The following is a 24,140-nucleotide window of genomic DNA, read 5'->3' on the forward strand; positions in this document are numbered from 1 at the left end:
CAGCCATGGCCGGAGAAAGGAACGTCACTCCAGAGGGCCACACTCGGGGACGCACTCACCCGCTCATCTCTGAACCACATGGGCCTGATTCCCATGTGCTCATCCCTCTGCCCGACTGTGTGTGTGTGTGTGTGTTGGGGGGTGGTTGTGGCAGAACTGGGGGAGACTCAGTCCCACCCTCTCCTGGGGCAGGGCAGGCACCTGAGCTCCTGGCTGGACACCTGAGTGTAGTGCAGGTTCAGCCGCTGGATGTGGCCTCTCCGCAGAGTGGTGACTGCCTCCTTGAGGCCTGATGTCTGCTGGAAGCCGGGAGCCACCTTCCGCACCAGGGTCCTCTGCTTGTTAGGCAGCCACAGGACCTGTAGGCAGGAGAGGGGCAGCCTCAGACTTCTCTGCACAATGGGGAAAGAGTACCTACCCTTCCCAGAGCCCCTGTGGGGTGAAGAGATGGGACCTGGTGGGCAAGGAAAACTCATTAGCAGGGGAGGACTCTGTCCTAGCCAAGGCTGCAAAACGCACTGGCAGCAACTCAGGAAGCTTCCCTCTGGCCTGCTGTCAGTACAGGAGGGAAGCCCAACAGCCACTACTCTGCATGTGGCTGCTAGCACCTAGTGTGCCGTCCTAAACTGGCATCAGATTTCTCTGGCCCCAAATTATTACACCACATGACAGGGCAACCCTTCACTGAAGTAACTTGACAGCCTGGACCTTTATACATTTTAAAGTGTTTTCTTGTTCCTCTCTTGTCCCATGATGACTCTGGCAGGGAGGCAAGGGGTGCGTGATCCCCACTTTACAGATGGGAAAGCTGAAGTCTGGAGGGCAGCAGGGAGAGGTTACGCAGCAGCAGGGCTCCAGCCAGGCCAGGGCTCTCAGGGCAGAGTGGTGCTGCGTGGCCTCACCTGGTGCTGGGGGAAGCCAGAGCGCAGCACGGCCTCCAGAGTGACGTTGAGGAAGCTGTTGCGGTAGGGGTGCTCCCGGGGCGGGTCGCGCAGGTTGAGCAGCAGTGTGGCATTGCCTTTGGCCAGCTCCAGGAGCTCTGCCAGGCTGCAGATGGACTGGTTCTGGGCCTCTCTGTAGTCGGACGGTGACAGGGAGCTGGCCGTCCAAAAGGGGTCAGTCTGGCAGGGACAGGGACACACACATGGCTGCATCACCAGCCCTTTGGGGGCCCCCACATGCCCTTCTGGCAATCAAGCATGGAGACCCCTGGGCTGCCAGTCTCCTGGGGTCAGGCTGATTGATGGCTGTGGCCATGTGAAGGCTGCAGGAGGCCCCAGCCCTAACCTTCCTACCCCACACCCTGCTTACCAAGAGGATGGCTTGCTTGGAATAGCTCCCACACCCCACAGCATTTCTCCTTCTGGAGCATTTCAGACCAGACAGCCAACCCCTCTCCGGAGTTTTACAGAGTTGATGCTATTCACTGCTCTCATTCCTGTCAACTTTTTCTAGTGAGGGAAACGGACCCAGAACAAGCAGTGACAACCACGAGATATGGCAGCAGTGGCAGGAGCCCAGGAGGCCACCAAGCAGCTTGGGTGGGGGTCAGGAAGCTCTGGGAGTGGGGGTCTCGGGAGCAGATGGCCACCATTGCCTCTCACTCCCTGGAGTCCCTGCTGGTACTTTCCAAGCCTAAGACTGGGATCAGGTGCAGCCAGACCTTCAGGAACCACTGGCCAGCGTTGAGCCTCTGCAGGGTGGTCCAGTTGAGCATGGAGGCAGGCCTGCGGGCGAGCTCCGGGAACTCCTCCTCCACGTTGGTGGTGCGCCGCAGGGTGGCATCATGCATGAGGAAGGGCACGCCATCCAGGCTGCAGGGAGGGTGGGCCGCCGAGTCACTGACCCCCCCATCCCTCACCTGCCCACCAATGACCGTCACCCCCACAGTCCTCCCCACCCAGCACAGGATCTGGCTGGCTCTGCCCCTCTCTGGGCCTCAGTCTCCCCATCTGCACAGGAAAGACAGTGGGCTGGTGGATGACCCTAAAGGCCTTCTGGCTCTCTGTGAGGGTCAGATGGGGGGTGGGGACTGCCAAGAACGGCGGGCTGAGAAAAAGCTGGACCTACTTTCTTAGCAAGCTTGGAAGGTAGGTGCTGCCTCATTTGGTAATGAAGCAACTGAGGGTAAGAGAGGGAAGTATCTAGCTCAAGGTCCACAGCCTGGACGTGGTGGAACCGGGTTTGAGACCAAATCCCTGTGATGCTATGAGAGCAGTGCAAGTGTAGACCTCTTTAGCCAACTTCACACAACCCCAATCCTTGTCTGCTCTACCAGGGCCACTAATAGCTCACAGGGTGCCTTAGTGTGAAACAGTAGAAGGCACCCTTGCCCTCTGTCCCTCAAGGCATTTTACCACTGTCTGCTAGAAAGTTACAATAAATACACAATTCTGTATCTATACTGGGAACAATGTCCTCATATATGTGATGTCCTTGTTCAGTGTATAACCTGTGCAACTACATATGGCAGTCCTGCCCTTCTTCCCTTTTCAGATAACCTCTGTTATGAGAGTGCTATGGATTCTTCCTGCCATTTATACTAAAATCTACTTTTATATGTGCATGGAGAAAGTGTATACGTCACTTTTTTGTGGTCTTTTAAAATGTAACTGGAATTACAGTGAATGTATCACTCTGCAACTTGCTTTATTTCACTCATGAGAGTGTTAGAGTTCTGTCATGCAGAGCCATAGAGATCTAGTTTTCCCTTCAAGCTGCTCTGTGGCAGGACTCCAGGTCCCTACCCCTACCCCTGCTTGCACGAAGAGCATTTGTTCTTTCTTCTATTTTACATCCTGGAGCCTGTAGGACAGGGTGACTGCCCTGCTGTGGATAATCTAAGCCTCTATCCTCCCATCTCAGAGGCTCTGAGACCAGAGGTTTCCCCAGCAGAGACCCAGGTAGATGCAGATGTGTGTGGGAGGGGTTAGAGGAGCTGTTTTTCCTCTGCTACACCTACCTGATGGTAATGTCAGCCTGGAGCCCATATAGCTTCTGCTCGAGGGCCTTCCGGAAGGACATGAGAGTGTGCTCTGGAGCCAGCTGGGGAGGAAGGAGTGGTGAAGGGAGAGCCAAGAGTCAGCTGATGTACCCTCCCCAGCCAATGGAAAATCTTCCATGTTGGGAGGCTGGGCCAGGCATGGTTCTAATTCTTGCTCCTCCATGGTGTAGCTGTGTGACCCTGGGCACCCACTCAGCTTCTCTGAAGTTCAGCTTCCTCATCTGTTAAATCATGCTTACCTCACTGGTTTCACTGCGGGGCAGGGGAGGCAGGGCTAGTGAGTGTTGATGCATATAAATGCCTGACATGTAGCTAGCACTCGATACCTGGTAGCTATGGTCACTGTGTTTTCATTGCTGTATCCCAGCCACTGAGCTAGACACTGGGGCTGGAGGGCTTTTTTACACTCCTCTGTGGCAATCTGGCAGTCTTGGGCTGGGGCTGAAAGTCAAATTCCCTCTTGGTTATACCCTGAGACAAGTCCAGGGGGAGAACTGGAAGAAGAGCAGGTGGATGGGATGGTAGAGTTTCAGTGGGGACCCAGTTTCCTCATCTGTACAAATATGACAGTACCATTTCCTTCCCTGGACTGCTACGTGAATTAAAAGCCTCTAGCACCCTGCCTGATATATATAGTAAGTGCTTAATAAATGGTAACTGTTTTGCCCTTACATCATCCTGGTTCTAGCATTTTTTTGTTTTATTTCTTTATTTCTTTTGTTTGTTTTTTGAAAATAAAATTGTACTTTTTAGGTATAGGTTCTAGCATTTTTTTAAGAGACAGGGTCTTGCTGTCACCCAGGCTGGAGTGCAGTGACACAATCACAGCTCACAACAGTCTCAAACTTCGGGGCTCCAGCTATCTTCCCGCCTCAGCCTCCCAAATAGCTGGGACTACAGGTGCATGCCACCACACTGGGCTCTGGTTCTAGATTTGACTCTGCCATTAACTATTGTTCTGACTTTAGGTATATTTCCCTGTGGATCTCAGTTACCCATGTGCCCCTTAGAGATGTGTATTCATGAGGGTCCCTATGCTTAGGAGAGTTGGGGTTCTAAGTCTCCCTCCCTAGTTCCATCTGCTCTGAGGATTCTGTCATACCCTTTGCTGCCACTGGGGGTCAGCACCAAACCAAGGATTGAGCTAAGACCAGGTCTATGAGGGAAGGAGGGAGGGAGGACACCCCTCTTCCCCCAGCCCTGGTCAGTGAAGGGGTGAGGTGGGAAGGCTGATCTCATTCATTCCCACAGACAATCCTGTTCCCACCTTCTCTCCCTCTGGCCACGATGTTCCCCAGCCACACCCTTCTTCTGTGACACAACCTAGCACTGGGGAGCCAGGGAGTGGCAAGGACTTTGGAAGGGACTGAAAAGGCACAATTCCACTTCCCAGACACAGCTGGGGCCTCAGTTTCTTTAGCTACAAAATGGATTAACACTATCAACCTCAGGCCGGGCGCGGTGGCTCAAGCCTGTAATCCCAGTACTTAGGGAGGCCGAGGCGGGTGGATCACGAGGTCAAGAGATCGAAACCATCCTGGTCAACATGGTGAAACCCCGTCTCTACTAAAAATACAAAAAATTAGCTGGGCATGGTGGCGCGTGCCTGTAATCCCAGCTACTCAGGAGGCTGAGGCAGGAGAATTGCCTGAACCCAGGAGGCGGAGGTTGCGGTGAGCCGAGATCGCGCCATTGCACTCCAGCCTGGGCAACAAGAGCGAAACTCCATCTCAAAAAAGAAAAAATAATACACTATCAACCTCATAGGTGAGGTAACAAATGTCAGAGACCCTAGCCCAGGACCTGGCACACAGCAGGGTCTCTGTAATGAGTTCTTTCTTCCCCTATCCCTGGCACAGAGCACCCTTAGAGGACATGCTACCTGTCTCCCAGTCCAGTGGGCTGTGAGGCACTCCCAAAGGGAGCAGGACTATAAAGGCACCGAGAGAGAGGCATAGACTCAGTGGAATCCCACCCATCTCTAAATATCCTATGATATTTAGACATGTGGACTCAGAGTCAGAGCCCCCAAGGCAGTGCACAGGGACACACAGAGGGGACCTTTACCAGACCCTCAAAAACTACTATCAGGGCACGACCAGCCAGATGCACAATATGAAAAGTTTCACAGGACAAATGACTGTTTCTCAGGACAAATAAATAGCATAAGGGAAAAAAGGGAGGGGGATTGTTATAGACCAAAAGACACTCAGGAGACATGCCAGCAGATGCATGCTGTGGACCTCATTTGAATCCTGTTTTTCGTTTGTTTGTTTGTTTTGTTTTTTGAGATGGAGTCTCACTCTTGTTGCCCAGGCTGGAATGCAATGCCGCAATCTTGGCTCACTGCAACCTCTGCCTCCCGGGTTCAAGTGATTCTCTTGCCTCAGCCTCCTGAGTAGCTGGGAATACAGGCACCCACCACCACACTCGGCTAATTTTTTGTACTTTTAGTAGAGATGGGGTTTCACCATGTTGGTCAGGCTGGTCTCAAACTCCTGACGTCAGGTGATCCACCCACCTCAGCTTCCCAAAGTGCTGGGATTACAGGCGTGAGCCACCATGCCCCGCTGAATCTTGACTTTTAACAACTATAAAAAGATATTTTTGAGACAATAAAGGAAAACTAAACAGGGATTCCATTTTAGATAGTATTAAGGAATCATTATTCTTAATATTGGCTGGGTGTAATAACGGCATGGTGGTTATGTATCTTTCTAAAGTCTTCATGTGTTACCGATACATCCTGAAGTGCGCATGGGTAAGACAATAAGTTGCCTAAGATTGGCTTTACTATCCCAGGAAAAAAGTGGGGACAGATGAAGCAAGAATGGCAAAATGTTGATAAACATGGGGTTGGAGTCATTACATTCTTCTTCATTATGTGCGTCATTACACAATTTTTTTTTTCCACTTCTGCATATGTTTGACATTTTTCTACTAAAGAAAGCCATCCTCCCTGGGGCCACCTCACCCACCCATCTTCTTGCTTCAGGACACTGCTTGTGTCCCCTGGCCCCTAGAGGGAGCACAGAAGATGGTAATCTGGGTCTGGAGACAGGAGGGGCCATAATTTTGAGCTCCTGATAAGAGTCCCCCTGCCCCCACTGGGAAGGCTGGGCTCCAACTGGTCCTCACATTAGCCAGTGGCATGGGCATCTGCACCTCTGAGGCACAGAGAGGACTGGTGACTTCTCCAAGATGCACAGGCAGCATGTGGCCAAACTGGGCCTCAGATCCAGATCCCCACTGGCTGCCTCTGGGAGGGGCCAGGGCCAGCACAGGGGTCCAGCTTAGGGGCTGGAGTCTTATTTAGAAAATAACACCCACCACACACAGGGGGCCAGACTTCCAGGGTGAGTGGCAGCCCGGCAGACCCAGCACCTCCTTCTGAAGCAGTTGTGTGAGGCCCCCTTACTACCCTGAGGTCCTGCAACAGCCTGGAATGCCCGAGAGGCCAAGCCCTCAGGAAGTACCCACATGCCCCCTCGGCAGGGTGGAGGTGGTACTGCCTCTGCTGAGAAGCCCGGGCTCAAGGCTTTCGTGGAGCAAGAGACCCTGATCCAGAAAGACGGCCCTGCCCAAGGTAACAGCAGTGTGTACTTGTTACTTTCTGTGTGTCGCATGCATATCTGGGCACTGCTCACATGCTAATTCCTGCTCCTTGCAGTCCCATGGCAGGTGCTCTCACTAGTTCCATGGTACAAGATGAGGGAACCAGGCACAGAGATGGAAACTGTTGTGCCCCTCACAGCTGGCCGGGCTGCGCCGGGATGCTGACTCAGGCAGCACGGCTCCAGAGCCTGCCCCTCGCCAAAGCTCTCCTGCAGGGCCATGAGGTGCCTTGGTGCAGAATGTGGCGCTGACTTTGACCCCTTCCTCTCTCTCTAACTCAACTCGGTTTAGCCGGGTGGGCTCTGAGCTGCCTCCCGGCTCTCCTGGCAGGTTCTGATGCCTGCTGGCAGCCCCCAAGCCCTACACTCAGTATCCATCTCCCTGCCCTTCCTAACCTGCACCTGGGTCTAGCCTGGGCCTAAAACCCTCCTGCATCTCTACAGGGCACTTAGGACAAAAGTGAAATCTTTTTAGCAAGAGGCCTTCAGCACACGTCAAGATGTGCTTCCATGCCAGCACTCCTGGCCTTTTCACCAATTCTTCCCATGTACCCCCACCCGCCCCCGCAAGAAAGCTACAAATGGTTGCTACTATTACATATATCCGTTTTCCAAGAAGGTCCTCCCATCTCACCCACCCCTATGGGGCTGTTAGGACCCTGAGGTAGTACTCACCATGGGGGCCCCTCGGTGGCCAATGAGGGCGGGCTTGGGGCCGAGGTCCTTCTTTTCCATGATGCAGGGAGAGGAGATGGTGAGAGGGACCAGGTAGAGGGCAAACACCACGGTGAAGAAGGTGCAGAGAATGGTCACCTGGGAGGCTGCAGACAAGGGGCCGTGTCACCTGGTGAGCTCTGGGTAGGTTGGGGTGCAATGCTGGACCCCTCTACCCCTGACCTGTCAGGACTCAGGTGCTCTGGGGGTCAGCCCTCCCTCATTCTTGCTGGGAAGGTAAACCCTGCCTCTAACTCACACAGACACACGTGAACGCATGCAGAGAGACATGAGGAGGAATACAGTGTGATGCTGACCAAAGCTTCAACCCTCCGTGGACTCCCTGGGCCACTCTGAGCCAGAACCCCCCTCACCGAGTGTGGGGGCCCCACCCCAACCCCAGGCCACTCAGGGAAAGCCCAGGTCAGGGCAGCGCCAGCTGGTCTTGGCACCTGCAGGGGTTGGAGGGGCAGGCCTTTCCAGTCCTACTCACAAGTCCGCTCTGTGCGGGCAAACTGTCCTGCCACGATCCAGGAGAGCACAGTGACTGCGGCCAGGGCCCCCACGTGCAGGAATGGCGCTGTGCCCTGTGCAGGGAGAGGTAAGGGAGACCAGTGATGCCCAGGTCTGTCCAGACTCTCTGTCACCAGCTTTCTACCTCTACCCATGGGGCAGGCAACTCTGTCTTCATCTGCCAAGTGAGGACACTGGAGCCTCAAGACGCTGGCATCCTCCCTAGCTCTGACCTGCTCTGTGACCTTGGGCCCCTCCCTGCCCCTCTTTGGGCCTTGGTCGGGAGAAGGGGAAGTGGCAGAAAGGCTCTTGTTGTGGGGGTCCTGGGGGAGCAGCCACCCAGGCCCCCTCCCCACTCACCTGCAGGGAGATCAGCAGCACCTCCCACTCGTCCTCCCACAGCTGGGCCACAGCCGACATGGCCACCACCGTGGAGGCCAGGATGACCACCAGGGCGATCTGGAGGGGGAAGTCACCAGACAGAGGCTCAGAGTGGGTGGGAGGGTCCCCAGTGTGTCTGAGAGAGGGGCCAGAGGGAGAGACGGGCAAGAGCAGGAGAGGCCGATGGAGCAGGGCAGAGGGGAGGGAGGAAAGAGACAGGCGTGGGATCTGAGGAAACCAGGCACCAGCAGACGGAGATGGCAGGGAAAGACTGAGGCAGGAGGAGGCCGGCAGATGCAGGGAGGAAGGGACAGTGAGAAATGGAAGGAAGGATGGAGACAGGAGGAGGAGGGAGCTGTGAGGAGGGAGGACATTCAGTAATGGGGACCTCTCCTGGGGCCAGCAGGTTAGTGACATTCAAGGTCCGGCCCAGCCTCCCTGCCACCTCAGCATGGCACAGCAGAGGAAGAAATCCACTTGCCCAGGCCATGCCCAGGCCTCAGGGGAAGGAGGCTGAGGACTGGGGTCTGCTGCAGGAGCCTGGCACCCTGGGCTGGGCTCACAGTGGCACTTCAGGCAGGGGTGGGTGGTGAAGCACAGCTCCACCCGCCCCATCTCCACAGCCTGCCCTCTCCTGGCCTCCCAGCATCCAGGTCCACCATGATGGAGGCCGCCCTCCTTGCAGCCTCCAGAAGAAAGCAGATCACAGCTCTGAGGGAGGATGAGGTGGCACCTCCAAGGGACAGAGATCTCTGGGAACAGATGAGACCTGAAATCTTCAACCATGTGAAGCTCATGAAGCTTCAGCCTCTGTGAAGCCGAAGTTTTTGACTCCTCAGCCCCCAGCCCCTGGTCCCTGGCCCTGGATCTCACTCCACCCACACCCAGGCATCCCCACCCCCAGGCCAGCCTCCCTAAAGGCCAGGCTTCGCCTCTCCTCCAAAGCCTCCCATAGCTCTCAGGTTCTGGAGGGTCAGTCAAAGCCACCACCTGTCCCCGTGGTTTCTCCAGACTCGTCTCCCACCTCCCTGCAAAGGCCTGTCCTTCTCCCTGGAGAAGGCCAGTTGCCCTGCCTCCTTGGAGCCACTCTCACTGTTGGCGGGGCCCTCACCCCTTTTCTCCCCAGGCAATCTCTCCCAGAGGCAGCAGCAGCCAAGGACCCTCTGACACCAGCCGAGCAGGGACAATGGCGTTTCTAGATGATGAGGGTGGGGTGGTGGCTAGCGTCTCTGTTCCCTGCCCAGGGACCTTCACTCGCTCGGGGTGGGGAGGAAGGCTGCGTCTCGCCTGGGATGAAATTTCCCTTTGGAGGCTTTTCATTCCAGCCCATCAACCTGGAAATGAATGTTCCCCCAGGAGACGTGAGAGGCCAGAAGCAGGTGAGGGGCTGGAGGGGCTGTGACATGCGGGCTCGGGGCGGGAAGAGGCCCAGGCATGCCTGGGCCAGCCGGAGAGCTTCGCGTGGTCCCCAGGTTGGTTCTGCAGAGGCGCGGGCATCTTCATCTTACACACAGGAAGCGGGGTTCGGGGTGGAATGGCTGGCTGGGTCATGGAGCTTTGAAGGGGCAGAACCAGAAACGAACACCTTCTTCCCATCTCAGGGGGTGAGGGGCTGTGCGCTCTCTTGGAGGAAGAGTGGTGGGCTAGTGTGTCAGGGAGGCTGAGTGTCAGGTGTCAGGAGGTGTCAGGGAGGCTGAGCAGCCTCTGGGAGGCCTGGCTGTGCCTCCGGAACCCCTGAGAACCCCACCCTCGGTACTCAGGCCCCTCCTCCCGGCTGCCCCAGGCGCGCAGCTGCCTGCTTGTGACCGTCGTGGGAGGAGGCCCTGCACACAGCGAGTGCCTTGGAAGGGTGGTTTTTGGGAGTGTCGCATCATAATACTTAACTGCTAATGGAAATGACTTGCAATAAAACTGATTCCCCAAACCTTAATACAATTAAAAATGTTATTATCTCTGAGTTCCACGGCTGCTTTGGCAGTAACCATCACGCTCAGCAGCATCACTGCACGGCCGGTGTCTATGGGACTTCTCCTGCCTTGCATCATTAAGCCACAGCAATAGCACTGAGACCCAACAACATAACCACCATCGCTCCTTAAATCTGACTGAGAAGGATGAATCGCACCCTAGAGGCCCAGAGACAGACCACCGCCCTCCTCTGAGAAAACAGTCTTGGGTTCTCTGTCCTTATGGGACTGTGGCTTGTGATGGCAATGGCGGGAACAAAGGATACAATAGCGCCTTTCATTCACTCTGAGTCTGGCCTACGTGCTGGGACCCGAGAGGAGGTGGAGCCCCGCCTTGTAGAGGTGCAACGGCTAGCCTCCTGGGGGTACCTGACCTCTGGGTTCTGCAGTCCAAAGGGCAGACAGCTGGCCCAGGGTTAAGAGCCTCACTTGAGGCACGGTCCTCAGTCAAATCCTGGCTCTGCTACCTACTGGGGATCTTTCCACACCCTCTCCAGGGACCTTCCCAGAGCTGTGAAATAGGGATAGCAAGTACCTACCTGCAAAGGGCTTGGGGAAGATCAATGAGGAAATGCGAGTGCATTGCTTAGTACAATGCTGGTCAGAAGCAAATGCTAGCTAAATCTCAGTGGTATCATTTTAAAAAGTGGGCATGGTATCAAGGGAACAGGATTATTGTGAGGAGCGAAATGATTGTGAAATGGTGGTTACTGCTGTTATGGTGAATGCAGTGCCTGGCACACACAGGAGGCTCTCAGAGAATGTGTCTTCCTTCTGAAGCTGCTGCTGGAGGGACAGAGGCTGGACACCAGGAAGAACCTTCAAGCTGGGGCCAGTGCATGGAGAGAAGTCTGGATTCAGCAGGAGAGGTGATGAAATAGACGCAGCAGATGGCAGGTAGAGGCTGATGGAGCCTTGGTAGGAGGCAGAAGCCCTAGACCCAGCCCAGCCAGTAGCTTGCCATGGGGCTATGTGGCACCCTGTGCTCCTCTTTGGGGCTCAGGTTGGGTCCCTGACAGATCCCTTCTCTGTGCAGGTCCTAGGCTAGGGGCTGCTGCCACTGAGGCAGGGGAGTCAGGCGAGGACACAGGGCAGTGCAGGGTACTTGGGGCAGCTAGGGAGGTGCGAGCTGTGGCCAGAGCGCCTCCCAGAGGGTAGTGGGCAGGGCAGGAAGGGGGGCATCTCAGGGAAAGGGCCTCCTGTTTACTGTAAAGCCCCCAAAAGAACCCTTCAGCCTGCTCCCTCACCTCCTGGGTACCTCAATTTCTCCTGAATGCTCACCCGGAAGAGATTGCTGGGAAACGGAAGATTTGGGCAGACTGGGGAAGAGGAGGAAGGTCCCCACATGGGCACCAAATCCCCCTCCAGCACCAGCCTGCCGTGAACGGCTCCCTCTCACGCTGTCCTGAGCACCTCTGACCTCCCCTCCTCAGGACTCAGGAGAACCAGAGACTCTCAAAATATAGTTCATGATTAAAACATACTATAAAATTGTGGTCTTTAGAGCACTGTGATGCTGATATAAGACCAGATAGACAAATGAAAATAAGTAAAAAGTTCAGAAATAGATCCAAATACATAAAGAAAATTTGGTATATGGTAAAAGTAGCATCTCAAATGAGTAAAGGACAGATTCTCAGTAGAGAGAGTAGGGAGCACTGACAAAGCATCTAAAAAGAGCAGAGTAAGATCACTCTATACCCCAAAACAGCTTCCAAAAAGAGAAAAAAGTAAATGTTAAAAAAGTGGAAATACATAATCACCAAGTGACACCATAGAGAAATTTTCATAATCTTAGAGTGGGAAAGACCTTTCTGAGTCTGACATAAAACCAAGGAGTCATCAAGAGATGACAGATTCAAGTGCATAAGAATAAAAAAAAAAATCCCTATGGTAGAAACACAATGAACAAAGTCAAGGGATGAGTGACAAATTGGGAAGAATTATTTGCAGTTTGTTAGCCAAAGGGCTAATTTCCCACATCTCTAAAGAGTTCCTGCAAATGAATAGGCAAAAAGCAATGGCAAAAATGGCAACAGCTATGAAGAGACAGTCTTATAGAAAAGAAAACACAAGTGACTCAAGCATGTGAAAAATACCGAATCTAACTCATCCGAAGGGAAATGCAAATGAAAACTACAGCAAGGGACCATTTCTCACCCATCGAGCTGGCAAAAGCCAATAAGTCAGCTGATGCTTTCTTTATGGGGAAAGGTGTTTTCATAGAACAACTATCCATTGCTAAGAGAGCATGAATCAGTGGCACTTGGCAAGGAGGCCATTTGGCAAAATCAGAGTGATGAAAGTACACATTCTTCACCCAGAAATTCCTCTCCCAGGTCACCGCCACATTGTCCTGGCAAAAGACAGAAGGCAACTGGATGTCGATCCGGCCTATCAACAGGGAACTGGCTGGATGCCTAGGGAATCAGGGAATATCCAGACCAGGGAGCAGGAGCCAGGGATGGATACCAACATGGATGCTTTTAACGCAGCGAAGAAGAAGGAGCTCCAAGAATTGTGTTAAGGTGCGGAACACAGGGTGGAGTAGGCGACTGTTTGTGTTTAAAGAAAAAAAGGAAAAGGCAATGCATATGTACACGTGCGTGTGCTTAAAATAGCCTGGAAAGGTAGTAAGGAGACTTTCTTTGTATACTTTTTTTGGCTTTTGTATTTTGAATCATGTCAATGTATTACATGGTCAAAAATTAGTTAAACAAAACAAAAAAGAATAAAGATTCCTTAGAATTTTAGAATCAAATGACAGAATCTTGGAAATAGAAGAGAATTTCCAGGCTCTGCTGGAATACTCTGAGCTCTGGGGAACGCCCTCCCTCCTGGTGGGGCGGGTCCAGCTCTGGGTCAGCTCCACCTGGAAGGACCTTGCTCGTGCTGTGATCTCACAGAGGGGGCAGAGGGCAGAGGAAGGCACCCCAGGAGCTGGCACCAGCATGGACGATGGGATCTGCCTCCCTGCATTGATCTGCCACCTCCGGCTGGCTCAGCGGCTCTGTAGACCTCTCCACTAGGATCAAGCAGGTGTGACCTTACCTGCTGAGAGCCAGGCATGGCCCCAGGAGGTGACCACAGCATGGTCACCCTGGGATGCCAGCTGGTGCAGTCCTTTCAAATGGCAGCTTTGCAGCCAGGAGAAGAAAGTCCCTCACAGAGGGGATGGTGGAAGCCCAGAGGAGACCTGTGAGTAGAGTGAGGAACAGGAGGAAGGTGGGGGGCCAGGGGCTGCTCATGGCTCCTATCACTCTAAGACTTCAGTCTCGGGGGTCTGACTCCCAAGCTCCAGACCTGTGTAATGAACAGGTCTTGCTGCCTCTCTGGATGCTCACAGGCACCTCCCACTCCACACAGCCCAACCCAGGCTCATGCCGTCTCCTCTTCCTTTCCTGTTCCACATCCATCTTCTAGCTAGGAGTGAGCCCTTCCCCTAGGAGTTACTCTGGACCCATCTCATGGGCTCATGGTTGTTTCTGAACATTTCTGCCTTTTCCTAAATGGCAGGTCCGTGGGGAGTCAGGCTCTGGGGAAAGGGAGATGACCCAGATGTTCCTGAGAGGGAAGGGCTCTGCCTCGGTCAGCTGTGTGCCACTCTGTGCCCACCAGAGCTTCAAGAAGGCCAGGCATCAGAAACACACTTCAGCACTGTGCCTGCCATGGATGTAAGCCAGAGATTTAAGCTCTGGAATGGGTGAAGCCTGTCTGCTTTGGGCCCAGCCCTGAGCGGGGCACTGGGAACAGGGAGGTGGTTAACTCTGGCCTGCAAGGAGCACCTCAACTGGGTGGGTTGAGGCAGGGAGCCAGATGAATACTGAAAACACAGCAGTTCAGACATGTAGCAGGGGAGGCTTCAGGGCCACAGAAGCCCGGAGAGAGAAGCCTGTGTATGTAGGGGAGATACTGAAGAAGGAGTCCGAGAGAGAAAGGGAAGGCAGGAGCAAAGCGCTAGACAGGGGAAGGAGGCAGAGATGCTGGGAGAGAGTGAGATGTCTCATGCAGCAGAAGCGGAGGGTGACTGTCCCGCGACAGGCTGGGAGATCAGTAGGGACCAGATCATGCCAGGTAGGGAAGTTTGTGTCATCCTGGAAGCGGTAGGAATGGTGGAAAGGCTTTAAGTTGGGGAATGCCATCGCCAGATCAAAACAGCCCACCAAAGAAGGAAGAGGCACATGAGACCCAAGGCAGGCCCGCAGAGGGTGGGTGCCACAGTATGAGCTGTGAGCTCTGCTGGTTAATCGCATGGCTGCGGGGCCAGGGCCCTGGATCTTCCATTTTTAAACTGGGAGAGCTTGGGCAAGTGACTTAATCTCCTTGTACTTCAGTTTCCCCAACTGCAAAATGGAATGGTAACAGTACCTACGTCACGAGGTTGCTGTGAGGGTGAGATGAGTGAATACGGGTGAGGTTGTGAGAAAAGTGCTTGGCGCAGTGAGTGCTCAGCGATAGCTATGAGCACAGTTCTGACGGCCATCCAGGGGAGGGACATGGTGGCCAGGCCCTTCCTCTGCTGCTGCCGCCTCCAGCTTCCCCTGCCCTCTCCCAGCTCCGGCCGAGGCGGCCCTTACCTTGTGCAGCCAGTGCAGGTTCATCTGCTGCCCCACAGCGATGTGACATAGTGCCAGGACCTGAGGAGGGGCCCACAGGGTCTGTGTCAGGCCCGTGTGGATGGGAAGGCTTTGCCAGTTTCTCAGACACCCTGTTTCCCACTGCAGCTCTGGGCCTGACCCTGGGCAGGGGCAGCAAACCCACTCCAGGCGATGGGAATGCCCAGCCCAGACTAGCCAGCCTGAGCCTGGCCTCCTCCCAGCTGATTCCAGGCCTCTAGGCTTCTCCTCTGTGAAATTCCTCATCAAGAAGTCACTGGGTGCTGCTGCACTTGGACTACCCAACTTAATTCATCAAACATTTTGGGAGTTCTAGTCCCCGGGATTCTGAAACAGACTTTGGCCTGTCCCCAAGGAGTCCCCAGTCCAGCATGGGGATCCATCTGCCTCTCAGTGAGTAGGATATTGGGAACAAAAACCCAAAGCAGAGGCTCCTGGAAGAGGAAGCCTGCAGTGAGCCCTCACAGCCAGGACAGCTCTCACCAGGTCTGGGGAAAACATTCCAGGAGAGACTGGCAAAAGAAAGAGGACCTCCTATCTTGGGGGACCCAGGGCTCAGAGGTGCAGCAGCCTGAGAGGCCCTGGGCAAAATATGAATTAATTACCATAGGGAGCCAACTTCCTACTAGTGGCACAAAATAGCTCCTAGTCATTCACTCTTATAAATTAACATAAAAATGAAAATTTTACACATATCTTTCTGCATTTTTAATTATTTCCTTAGGATAGATTCTTACAAACACAATACTCCTACAAATACAGCTTCCCTCTTTATACCAGGATGGGCCCCTCCATCAGCCCAGCACAGGCCAAGTCTCCCTTCCCCTGGGAGCAGGGCCACCTGCCCCCTGAAACAGCCCCACGTACCAGGAGGCCAGCAATGTACGCAAAGGCAGTGGCTGTGGTCACAAGGATGGGCATGGGCCAGTCGCTCCAGTAGCCCATGCGGTTATAGAGGTACCTGCCAGGAGGAGAGGGGGCAGAGGTCAGACCTCCACCAGGCTACTGCCTGGCCTAGGAACGAGGATGTTCTCAGCCTCCACACAGACCACAGGCTGCGCTCAGTGACCAGACCCTGCCCACCCAACAGCAAGGCTACATGGTAGAGCATTTGCCTGACGCTCTATCATGCCTGCTCACGGCAGCCACCCAGGGACCAAGAAATGCAAAGGAGAAAATAATGCCCTATAATTCTATCTCCCAGAAGTAATCATGACCAAGACTGTGCTGGAGGTTCCTCCTGTGGGTTCCCCTGCCCCCATGCCTATATGTTTGTATAAACAGCAAAGCCAGGACCCCACTGCACAAAGCAACACAGTCAGGAACACAGGCTTTGCAGTGAGGAACACGCACACAGGCTGGATTCAAATCTCCCCTCTTCTCTGCTTCTCACTGTCTTGTAGGACCTTGTAGAGGTGACAGCCTTCACTGATTCTAAGATGCCATCAATTGTGACTGCCATCTCAACTTCAATGTTAAAGTGTGAAAATTGGGGGTCTTAGAATTGATCAAATGTCATATTTGACCTCTCTGAGCCTTAGTTTCCTCACCTATAGGATGGAGACAAGAAGAAAGTCCCTTTCATGAGGCCTCATGAGGATGGAGCGAGGTGAGATGCATGGTTAAGTATTCAGTACACTCTCTTTGTTTTCATTTGTTTGTTTGAGACAGGGCCTCTGTCACCGAGGCTGGAGTGCAGGAATGCGAACACGGCTCACTGAAGCTTTGACCTCCTTGGCTCAAGCGATCCTTCCACCACAGCTGGGACCATAGCTACCCACCACCATATCTGGCTAACTTTTTGTATTTTTTGTTGAGGCAGGGTCTTGCCATGTTGCCCGGGCTGATCTCAAACTCCTGAGCTCAAGTGATCCTCCCACCTCAGCCTTCCAAACTGCTGGGATTATAGGCGTAAGCCACCATGCCTGGCCAACTCTTCTCAACACAAGCGTTTACTTATGCCAATAAAAATCCTGAGAAAATGTGATTTTTAAAACAGCCACGTGGTTTTCCACTGAATTAATGTGCCATATGTAGCCAACTTCCTACTAGTCGTATGAAATAGTTTCTAATTATTCACTATTGTAAATTAACATAAAAATGAAATTTTTATACATATCTTTCTGTATTTTTGATTACTCCCTTAGGATAGATTCCCACAAAAACAATTATAGGGTCAAAGAGAATGGACTTTTTTTTGAGAAAGGGACTTGCTATGTTGCCCAGGCTGAACTTGAATTCCTGGACTCAAGCAATCCTCCCGCCTCAGCCTCCCTGGTACCTGGAACTACAGGCACACACCACTGTACCCGGTGGGAATGAACTTTTTAAGGGGCCTGATAGATACTGCTTAGATGCTCTCCAGGAAGAATGAACTATTCACAGCCTCTCTACAAAGGGGGAAACTGAGGCATAAAAGAGGCAGCAACTTGTTTAAGGTCATTAGGGAATCCAAGCCAGTTCCAGGTAGCTCCAGCCTGCTATCATCTGGGACCTTTCCAGGGAGATGGGAAGGGACACCAGGAGGACCCCATGGGGTATTCGCCCTCCCTGGCCCTCACCCTCAGAGTGAGGGGAAAATCTACTGCCTGGCAGATCATTGAATGTACTCTCTTATTGTACAGTTGGGAAACTGAGGCCTGAAGAGGAGCAAGACTTGCTCCTGATAACTATTCCCGAAAGACATTCTGCTCCCATTTGTCTCTCAAGTGTGACCACTTTTGTCAAGGAGACTTTCAGGACAGCAGCTGCCCAGAGGACCCTCCCTGACCCTCCTTATCCAGTGCTAATCCCTGGCTGTTGCTCACATCCTCTTACTGTATGAGTTATTCCCAGAGATTTTTTTTGAGATGGGTTCTGTGTTGCCCAGGCAGGAGTGCAGTGGTCTCCCAGCTAGAGATGTTGTTTCCCAGGAAGCAGCCCTCACGTTTAGGTAGAGCTCTGAGCTCTCTTGTGTCCATCAACTTGGTTCATCCTCAGGAAGACCTGATGAGGTCAGAGTTACCCCATTTTACTCTGAAAGGGGTAAAATGCGATCTTGGCTCACTGCACTGCAACCTCCACCTCCCAGGCTCAAGCAATCCTCCCACTTTATCCTCCCAAGTAGCTGGGACCACAGGTATATGCCACCACATCTGGCTAATTTTCTGTAGAGATGGGGTGTTGCCATGTTGCCCAGGCTGATCTTGAACATCTGGACACACATGATGTGCTTGCCTTGGCCTCCCAAAGTGCTGGGATTACAGGCATGAGTCATTGTGCCCAGTTCCCAGAGACTCTTGAGACCATCAGGACTGGACCCAGGCACCCTGAACCCCAGCACTGACTCCAAGAAACTGAGGTGACAGGCTGAAGGAGCTGCGGGTCTCCAGGCATCCCTAAGTGCCAGGCAGGGCTTCCATTGCCACCTCCCTGACAGGGCAGGAACCCGTCCTCTGCTTGAATCTCCCAGTGACAGGGAGCTCACTCTCAGGGTAGGGTGGGTGGCTCCATGGACATGATACAGTCAGGTAGGCTGAAGTCCCTGTCCCAGATCTGTCTGCTTCTTGCTGTGTGACTTTGGAAGGGCTACTTAACCTCTCTGAGCCTTTGTCTCTTCAGTCTGTCCTCAATTCATATTTTTGGCACTAAACTGGTTGTGGGACCATGGATGCGTCTTGCCCTTCTCTGGGCCTCCATTTCCCATCTGTACATGATGGGGGTAGACTTGATGATCTTCTAGGCAGCAGACCTCCAGTTCAGAGGAACTGCCCAGGTCTGCAGTTGAGGGCCAGTAGGGAACATTCCCATTTACTCATGATAGTGTCCATGCTTTGGACATCTGCAAAGATGAATAATTGATTTATGGCATTTAATAAAGGCCAGAGGCCACCTCCGGGATTCGGCCAGGGCTCTGGCTCATCTTGCTTGGCGGCTGCAGGGCAGGGGTGGGACCGCAGTGTGTTCTTGATTGTGTTCATTAATAACAGAGGCATGGCTTGGTGCCATGCAGGGAAAAGTGGATACCCAGCTCCATGAACAGAGTCCCAGGATCATCACGGAATGCTAGAACCACAGCCTGTCAGAAGCCCGGAATCCTGCAAATCCCAAATGCTAACATCATGCTGCCTCCCGGCTAGAGATGTGGTCTCCCAGGAAGCAGCCCTCATGTTTAAGTAGAGCTTTGAGCCCTTTCATGTCCATCATCTCAGTTCATCCTCAGAAAGACCTGATGAGGTCAGCGTTACCCCATTTTACAGGAGAGGCTCAGAGAGCACTGGAGACTTGCTCACAGTCATGCTGACCTGAACATCTGATCAAAAGGAAGGAACAGCAATGGATGGGGAGGAGCCAGGCTTCTAAGCCCCAGCTCAGCCCCCAACTGGCTGTGTGACTTGGGCCTGTTTCCTTATTTGTCATTGAAACCCTGGGTCCTTCCCCTCTTCCCATGGCCTCCCAGTGCTTAACAAAAGGCAGGCAATGGAACGGTGAAGAGGAAGAAATCCCCCTGCACCCAGGTAAGTGGCTCAGACAGCCCTGCCTTTGGATCTGAGGTACTCACAAAGGACCCTGAGCTGTCCCCAAACTCATCTGCCAGCTCTGCCCAGGGCCTACCCAAGGGAGTTAGGAGGCCTAGGATCCGGGGCTACCCCTCTGCAGAGACCTTGGTCTCTCTGAGCCGTGGATTTCTTGTCCACAAAGTGGGTGACTGGAGGCCCCAGCCCAGCCTGAGCCCTGGCCCAGCCTTCAGTTCCTATTTTCTATTTTCCATGGTTGCAGCTTGGGGAAGGAGCACTCTGTGTCTCTCCATAGGGTTTCGGCTCCTGTAAGCCTTTGTTCTTTGAGGCTCCCCTCCACCTCTTCAGGGGGCCAGGAATGCAGGAATCATCAATGCAAGCACCAAGGGGTCTTCAAGACCAGCAGCTAAATTTCCCCAGGTTTCGATCCTAGCCATTCTTTAAGGGGTAGTTCCCATGCCTCCTCCTCCAGGAAGCCTTCTCTAAGTCCCCAGTGGGACCCCCCTCAGGGCAGGAGAGACTCCCCTCTCATTGTTTCCTCCTCCTCTTTCTTGCCAGCCTGTGATACAATCCTTACCCACACCCTGGGCACTTCCCATTACAGACCCATACCAGCCTCCTCACCAAAGTCCTGAAGGTGGGCAGGACAGAGGCTCCCAGGGAGTAGGCCCTGGCCAGGGCCACACAGAGAGCTGGTGGCAGAGCTCAGAGGGCCAACCTGGGAGAGAGGCTCTAACCCCAGCCCCCAGGTCCCAGCTAAGGTACTGGATACCCAGCTCTGGGCCCCGTCCTCCCCCACCCCCACCCCCACTCACCAGTTGAATTCATCATAGTCATTGTGGACTTCCCACCAGAAGTAGAGCCAGGTGAGCGTGAGGCCAAAAGTGAAGGTGAGGAGCAGGAACCAGAGGCGCTCCCACTGGAAGAGCAGAGGAGGAGGGGGTTAAGTGGGTCAGGCAGGGGCCAGCCTCTGAGGCTGCCTCCCACCAGAATGTGTCCCCCTCCCTCCCACTTTGTTTTTTTTTGTTTTTTTGAGACGGAGTCTTACTCTGCCGCCCAGGCTGGAGTGCAGTGGCACCATCTTGGATCACTGCAACCTCTGCCTCCTGGTCCAAGCAATTATGTCTCAGCCTCCTGAGTAACTGGGACTGCAGGCACGTGCCACCACGCCCAGCTAATTTTTTGTGTTTTCAAGTAAAGATGGGGTGTCACCGTGTTAGCCAGGATGGTCTCGATCTCCTGACCCTGTGATCTGCCTGCCTCAGCCTCCCAAAGTGCTGGGCTCACAGGCATGAGCCATCACTCCAGGCCTCTCCTCCCTCCCACTTTGCAGCCAAACCTGCCAGGCAGGAATTCCTGCCCTCTTTACCCCGGGAGAAACTGAGGTTCAGAGAGGGAAGTGACCTGTCCACCATCACCAAGCCCAAAGTCACAGAACGGTGGAGAGCAGGCCAGGCCAGGGCTGTTATCTTTTAGCTGCAGTTTTTCCACTGTGTACTGCTCTCCCCATTCTGAGATGGCCCCTTGGCGCTGGCACCGTGATCGTGATCAGTAGTCTGTGAAGTCACATTCCTCACACATGCCTACAAAGAAGGCGTTGTTCTTCTCCACCTTTACCCCATGCTTCGGAGAAAAACACTGAAGGCCAGAGAAGCCAAGTCACTTGCGCAGGTCACACAGCAAGTTAGCAGAGGATTAAGGACCAGCGCCCTGGTCTCTGGACTAGAAAAACTGCAGAAGTGCTGTGTTCTGCTGCCTCCATTGAGCCAGATACCCGTCTCCAGCCAGGTGGAAGTGGGGCGGCGGGGGACACTGACACCACCACTGCTGTTTCCTGAGGGGCCAGCTCAGCCTCTGCAGGTGCTTCCTCCTGGCCCTCCGGTTTCTCCTTGCTTTCATCCGTCCCCTTATCTTGGAAGCACAACAAGCTTGGAATATCCTGCATCCTGGGAAACTGCTGAGATCATCAGAACAAGTCAACAGCCCTTGAGGGGAGGTCAGTGTGAGGAAGAATCCAGACTACCTTCCCCCTGAGGGTGTGAAGTCAGGGAGGCAGCCCTATATCCAGGCTCCTGCTATGTTTCTAAACCACCCCAGTTTAACCTCTTTATGGCTCCTTACTGATAGCCAAACAGGGAAGTCTTCTGGGTACAGCACCCTGACCTCTCCAGCTTCCACCCTCACAACCAGTTCCTTCAACCTGGAAGGGCCACTGCCTCGGGGCTTATTCTCTGAACATTCCCGCTCATCCTTCAAGTCAGCTCAAATATCACTGCTTCTGGGAAGCCTTCCTGGATCCACCCTGCCACTGCCTCTGTGAAGCCTTCCTGGATCTACCCTGCCACCTCGAACTGGCCGCAGTGCTCCCACAGCATCAGCATCCCTCTGTCTAAACTCATGCTTTGTGCACCACGACCTGCTGTGTCCCCCAGACAAGTGTGGGTTCCGCAAGGATGGGGACCGAGCCGACTTCCACTCCACTAGTACTTTAGGATGACATGCAGGAATAGGCAGGAAGGAGGGAAAGTCCTCTCACTGTGCAGAATCCCTCTGTCCCACACCATGCGGAGACACCATCAGTCTGCTCAAGAACCTCAGATCTCTGTTACCACTTACAAGCCGTGTAACCTTGGGCAAAGTACTCATCCTCTCTGTCACTTAGTTTGCACTAAGTGAAATGAGGGCAACACTAGTACTTATGCCATGGGGTTGATGGAGAATTAAAAGAGATAATACAAGTCAGGTGGCTTGGCGAGCACTCAGCACACTATCAGCATATCTGTGGCATCCTCTGCCTCTCCAGAACATAGGAAAGACCTTCACACCCTAATGGTCCATGACTCCATACCCACTAAGTGCCCATTCCGTGCCTTGTCTGGGCAAGAGGGGTGGTGCTTGGGTGACCCTTCTGTCCAGGTGGGTCACCCCAGTTAGGCCACTCATGCTTGGGTGAGCAGCTGCCACCACTCCTTGTCATGTGCAAACCAGACTGCCTTGCTTAGCCCCACTTTGTACATAAACAGACAAGCAAAGGTGATGACACCCTGAGACCCAGTCTTTCTGGCAGGTTTAGGTTTTGGGAGGTGGCTTCTCAGGGGGTAGGGCACTTGTGTCTGCCCCACCTGGACACAGATTAGCACAAACTCCAATTGCAGGCACAGCAAGACCCAGCCTTAGTCAGGAATAGGGAAACCCTGGTTAGGAGCAGGGCAGGCCATGTGCCCTTCTGGATCAATGGAACCCTAGGAGCCACCACCCAGAGAACGGCTGGAACTGTCTAGAGCTGAGTCTAGGGACTCAGTCCTGCCTCCCGTGGCAGGGCCGTGGGGCTGGCCCAGACTGCCATGTCTAAGCCAAGGCTGTTGGCCCTGCGCACGACCATCTCTCCACCACCCTCCAGCCAGCACCCCAGGATTAGTCCTTCTCAGAATCCCTCTTGCCACCTCAAATTCTTATTTGCTCATAACAACCTTCATTTCCTACAGAGTGCAGCCGGTGAGTCCCAGGCCAGCTTAAACATCCGAGTCTCCCAAAGGGTGAGCCATATCTTTAGACTGACACCCATCTGGTCATGTCATGCCCCAGCTCGAGAGTCCCATTGGCCCGAGCTTCTCTGTAGACGTCAGGGCCCACTCTGCCTGGCCCAGGCCAGCCTCTGTGCTTTATGTCCCATGCACAAAATTAAATATGGTTCCCCACACAGACTCTCCAGACTCCAGGCCTTCACACAGCCAGAGCCTCCATCTAGAAAGCATCCTTTCTCTGCTTCATCAGGCAAACCCCTACTCCTTCCAGAGTGCCCCTCCCTGAAGACTCCCCTGTTTCATAGGGTGAATCCCATCTCCTCAGAGCTCCGTAACCTATGCAAGCATCTCACTTACGGCTCAGACCCCACAGCCCTAGAACTGTCTCTATACATGTCGGCCTCCCTGCTATACATAAGTGCCTGAGGTCTGGGTGGTCTTCGTGCTCCATGTGGCACAGGAGCTTGAGAAAGATTTGATAATAAAATTACAGGTGAGGAAACGCCCTTTCTCCTGCCCTGCACAAGTACAGACACCTACCCAGGAGAGATTTCCCTGGGGCTTAACACCCATCCCCGCAAACAAGTGCCTCATCTTCTATAGCACCCACACTGGCAGTGCTAGATGGCTGTCTGTTTACAGAGACCATGCTGCCTCCTCAGGGGTAAGACCTGTGTGCCTCTAACCAGCAGAGAAGGTTCTGAGAGGGACCTGGGTGAGGGGTGAGCCTGGGTCTGGCATGACTCTGGTCCCAGGCAAGTAGCCTGGAGGAGAGAAGGTAGAGAACCTGCAGTACATGCTGGGAAAACATCCTGTGGCCAGGAGGATGCAGGGCCCAGGGGCAATGCTGACAGAGGCCAGGAAGACAACACGGCCCAGGAGGGCCCATGGCAGCCAGGGTCCTATGCCCCAAAGGTCATTGTCCTCACGTGTCCAGACCCTTAAAGTGGGGCAGGGCAGGGAAAGAATGAGGGGCTACACCTCCCACCCCTGGGTATCGGCCAAGACTAGAGCTGGTGGTGGTGGGGGGTGAGGTGCCCAGGCATGGCAGGAATGCGGGCAGGACCTACGCAACAAGGAGCCAGGAACCCCATGATCAGAACTAGGGCATGAGCTGGGGTTGGGACGACCTAGGATTAAAGTCCTGGGAGCTGAAGCTGGAGGCCACAGGGAACCTGTAGATGGGGCGAAGAGGCCCCAGCATAGAGGGAGGCAGGCAATGTGGGTCACTCTAAGAACAATCAGAGGAAAACACTGAATGGCAAGGGCTGGGAGGAAGGGAAGGGGAAGGGGAGGAAGTGGCTGCAGGAA

General features: G+C 53.8%; 1 protein-coding gene across 7 annotated transcripts in view; it reads right to left on the minus strand.

Annotated features, from left to right (window-relative positions):
* The window catches only part of GDPD5 (glycerophosphodiester phosphodiesterase domain containing 5), a 91,241-nt gene that overhangs the window by 6,795 nt on the left and 60,306 nt on the right, over positions 1 to 24,140 (minus strand). For all 7 annotated transcript variants that reach the window (XR_004262939.1, XR_004262940.1, XM_032259097.1 and 4 more), the window contains 10 exons: positions 20,121 to 20,224; positions 15,677 to 15,770; positions 14,771 to 14,830; positions 8,206 to 8,304; positions 7,826 to 7,919; positions 7,294 to 7,439; positions 2,963 to 3,045; positions 1,664 to 1,814; positions 903 to 1,121; positions 202 to 359 (listed from right to left, as the gene is read on the minus strand). Coding sequence is in view for 5 of the 7 variants with exons in the window: in XM_032259097.1 (XP_032114988.1) it covers positions 202 to 359; positions 903 to 1,121; positions 1,664 to 1,814; positions 2,963 to 3,045; positions 7,294 to 7,439; positions 7,826 to 7,919; positions 8,206 to 8,304; positions 14,771 to 14,830; positions 15,677 to 15,770; positions 20,121 to 20,224 (1,208 nt within the window). In the remaining 2 variants the exon portion in view is untranslated. The remainder of the gene's footprint in view (positions 1 to 201; positions 360 to 902; positions 1,122 to 1,663; positions 1,815 to 2,962; positions 3,046 to 7,293; positions 7,440 to 7,825; positions 7,920 to 8,205; positions 8,305 to 14,770; positions 14,831 to 15,676; positions 15,771 to 20,120; positions 20,225 to 24,140) is intronic.

The sequence above is a fragment of the Sapajus apella genome, unplaced genomic scaffold (assembly GCF_009761245.1).
Source record: "Sapajus apella isolate SASKATOON/1434 unplaced genomic scaffold, GSC_monkey_1.0 scaffold106, whole genome shotgun sequence".
NCBI lineage: Eukaryota > Metazoa > Chordata > Mammalia > Primates > Cebidae > Sapajus > Sapajus apella.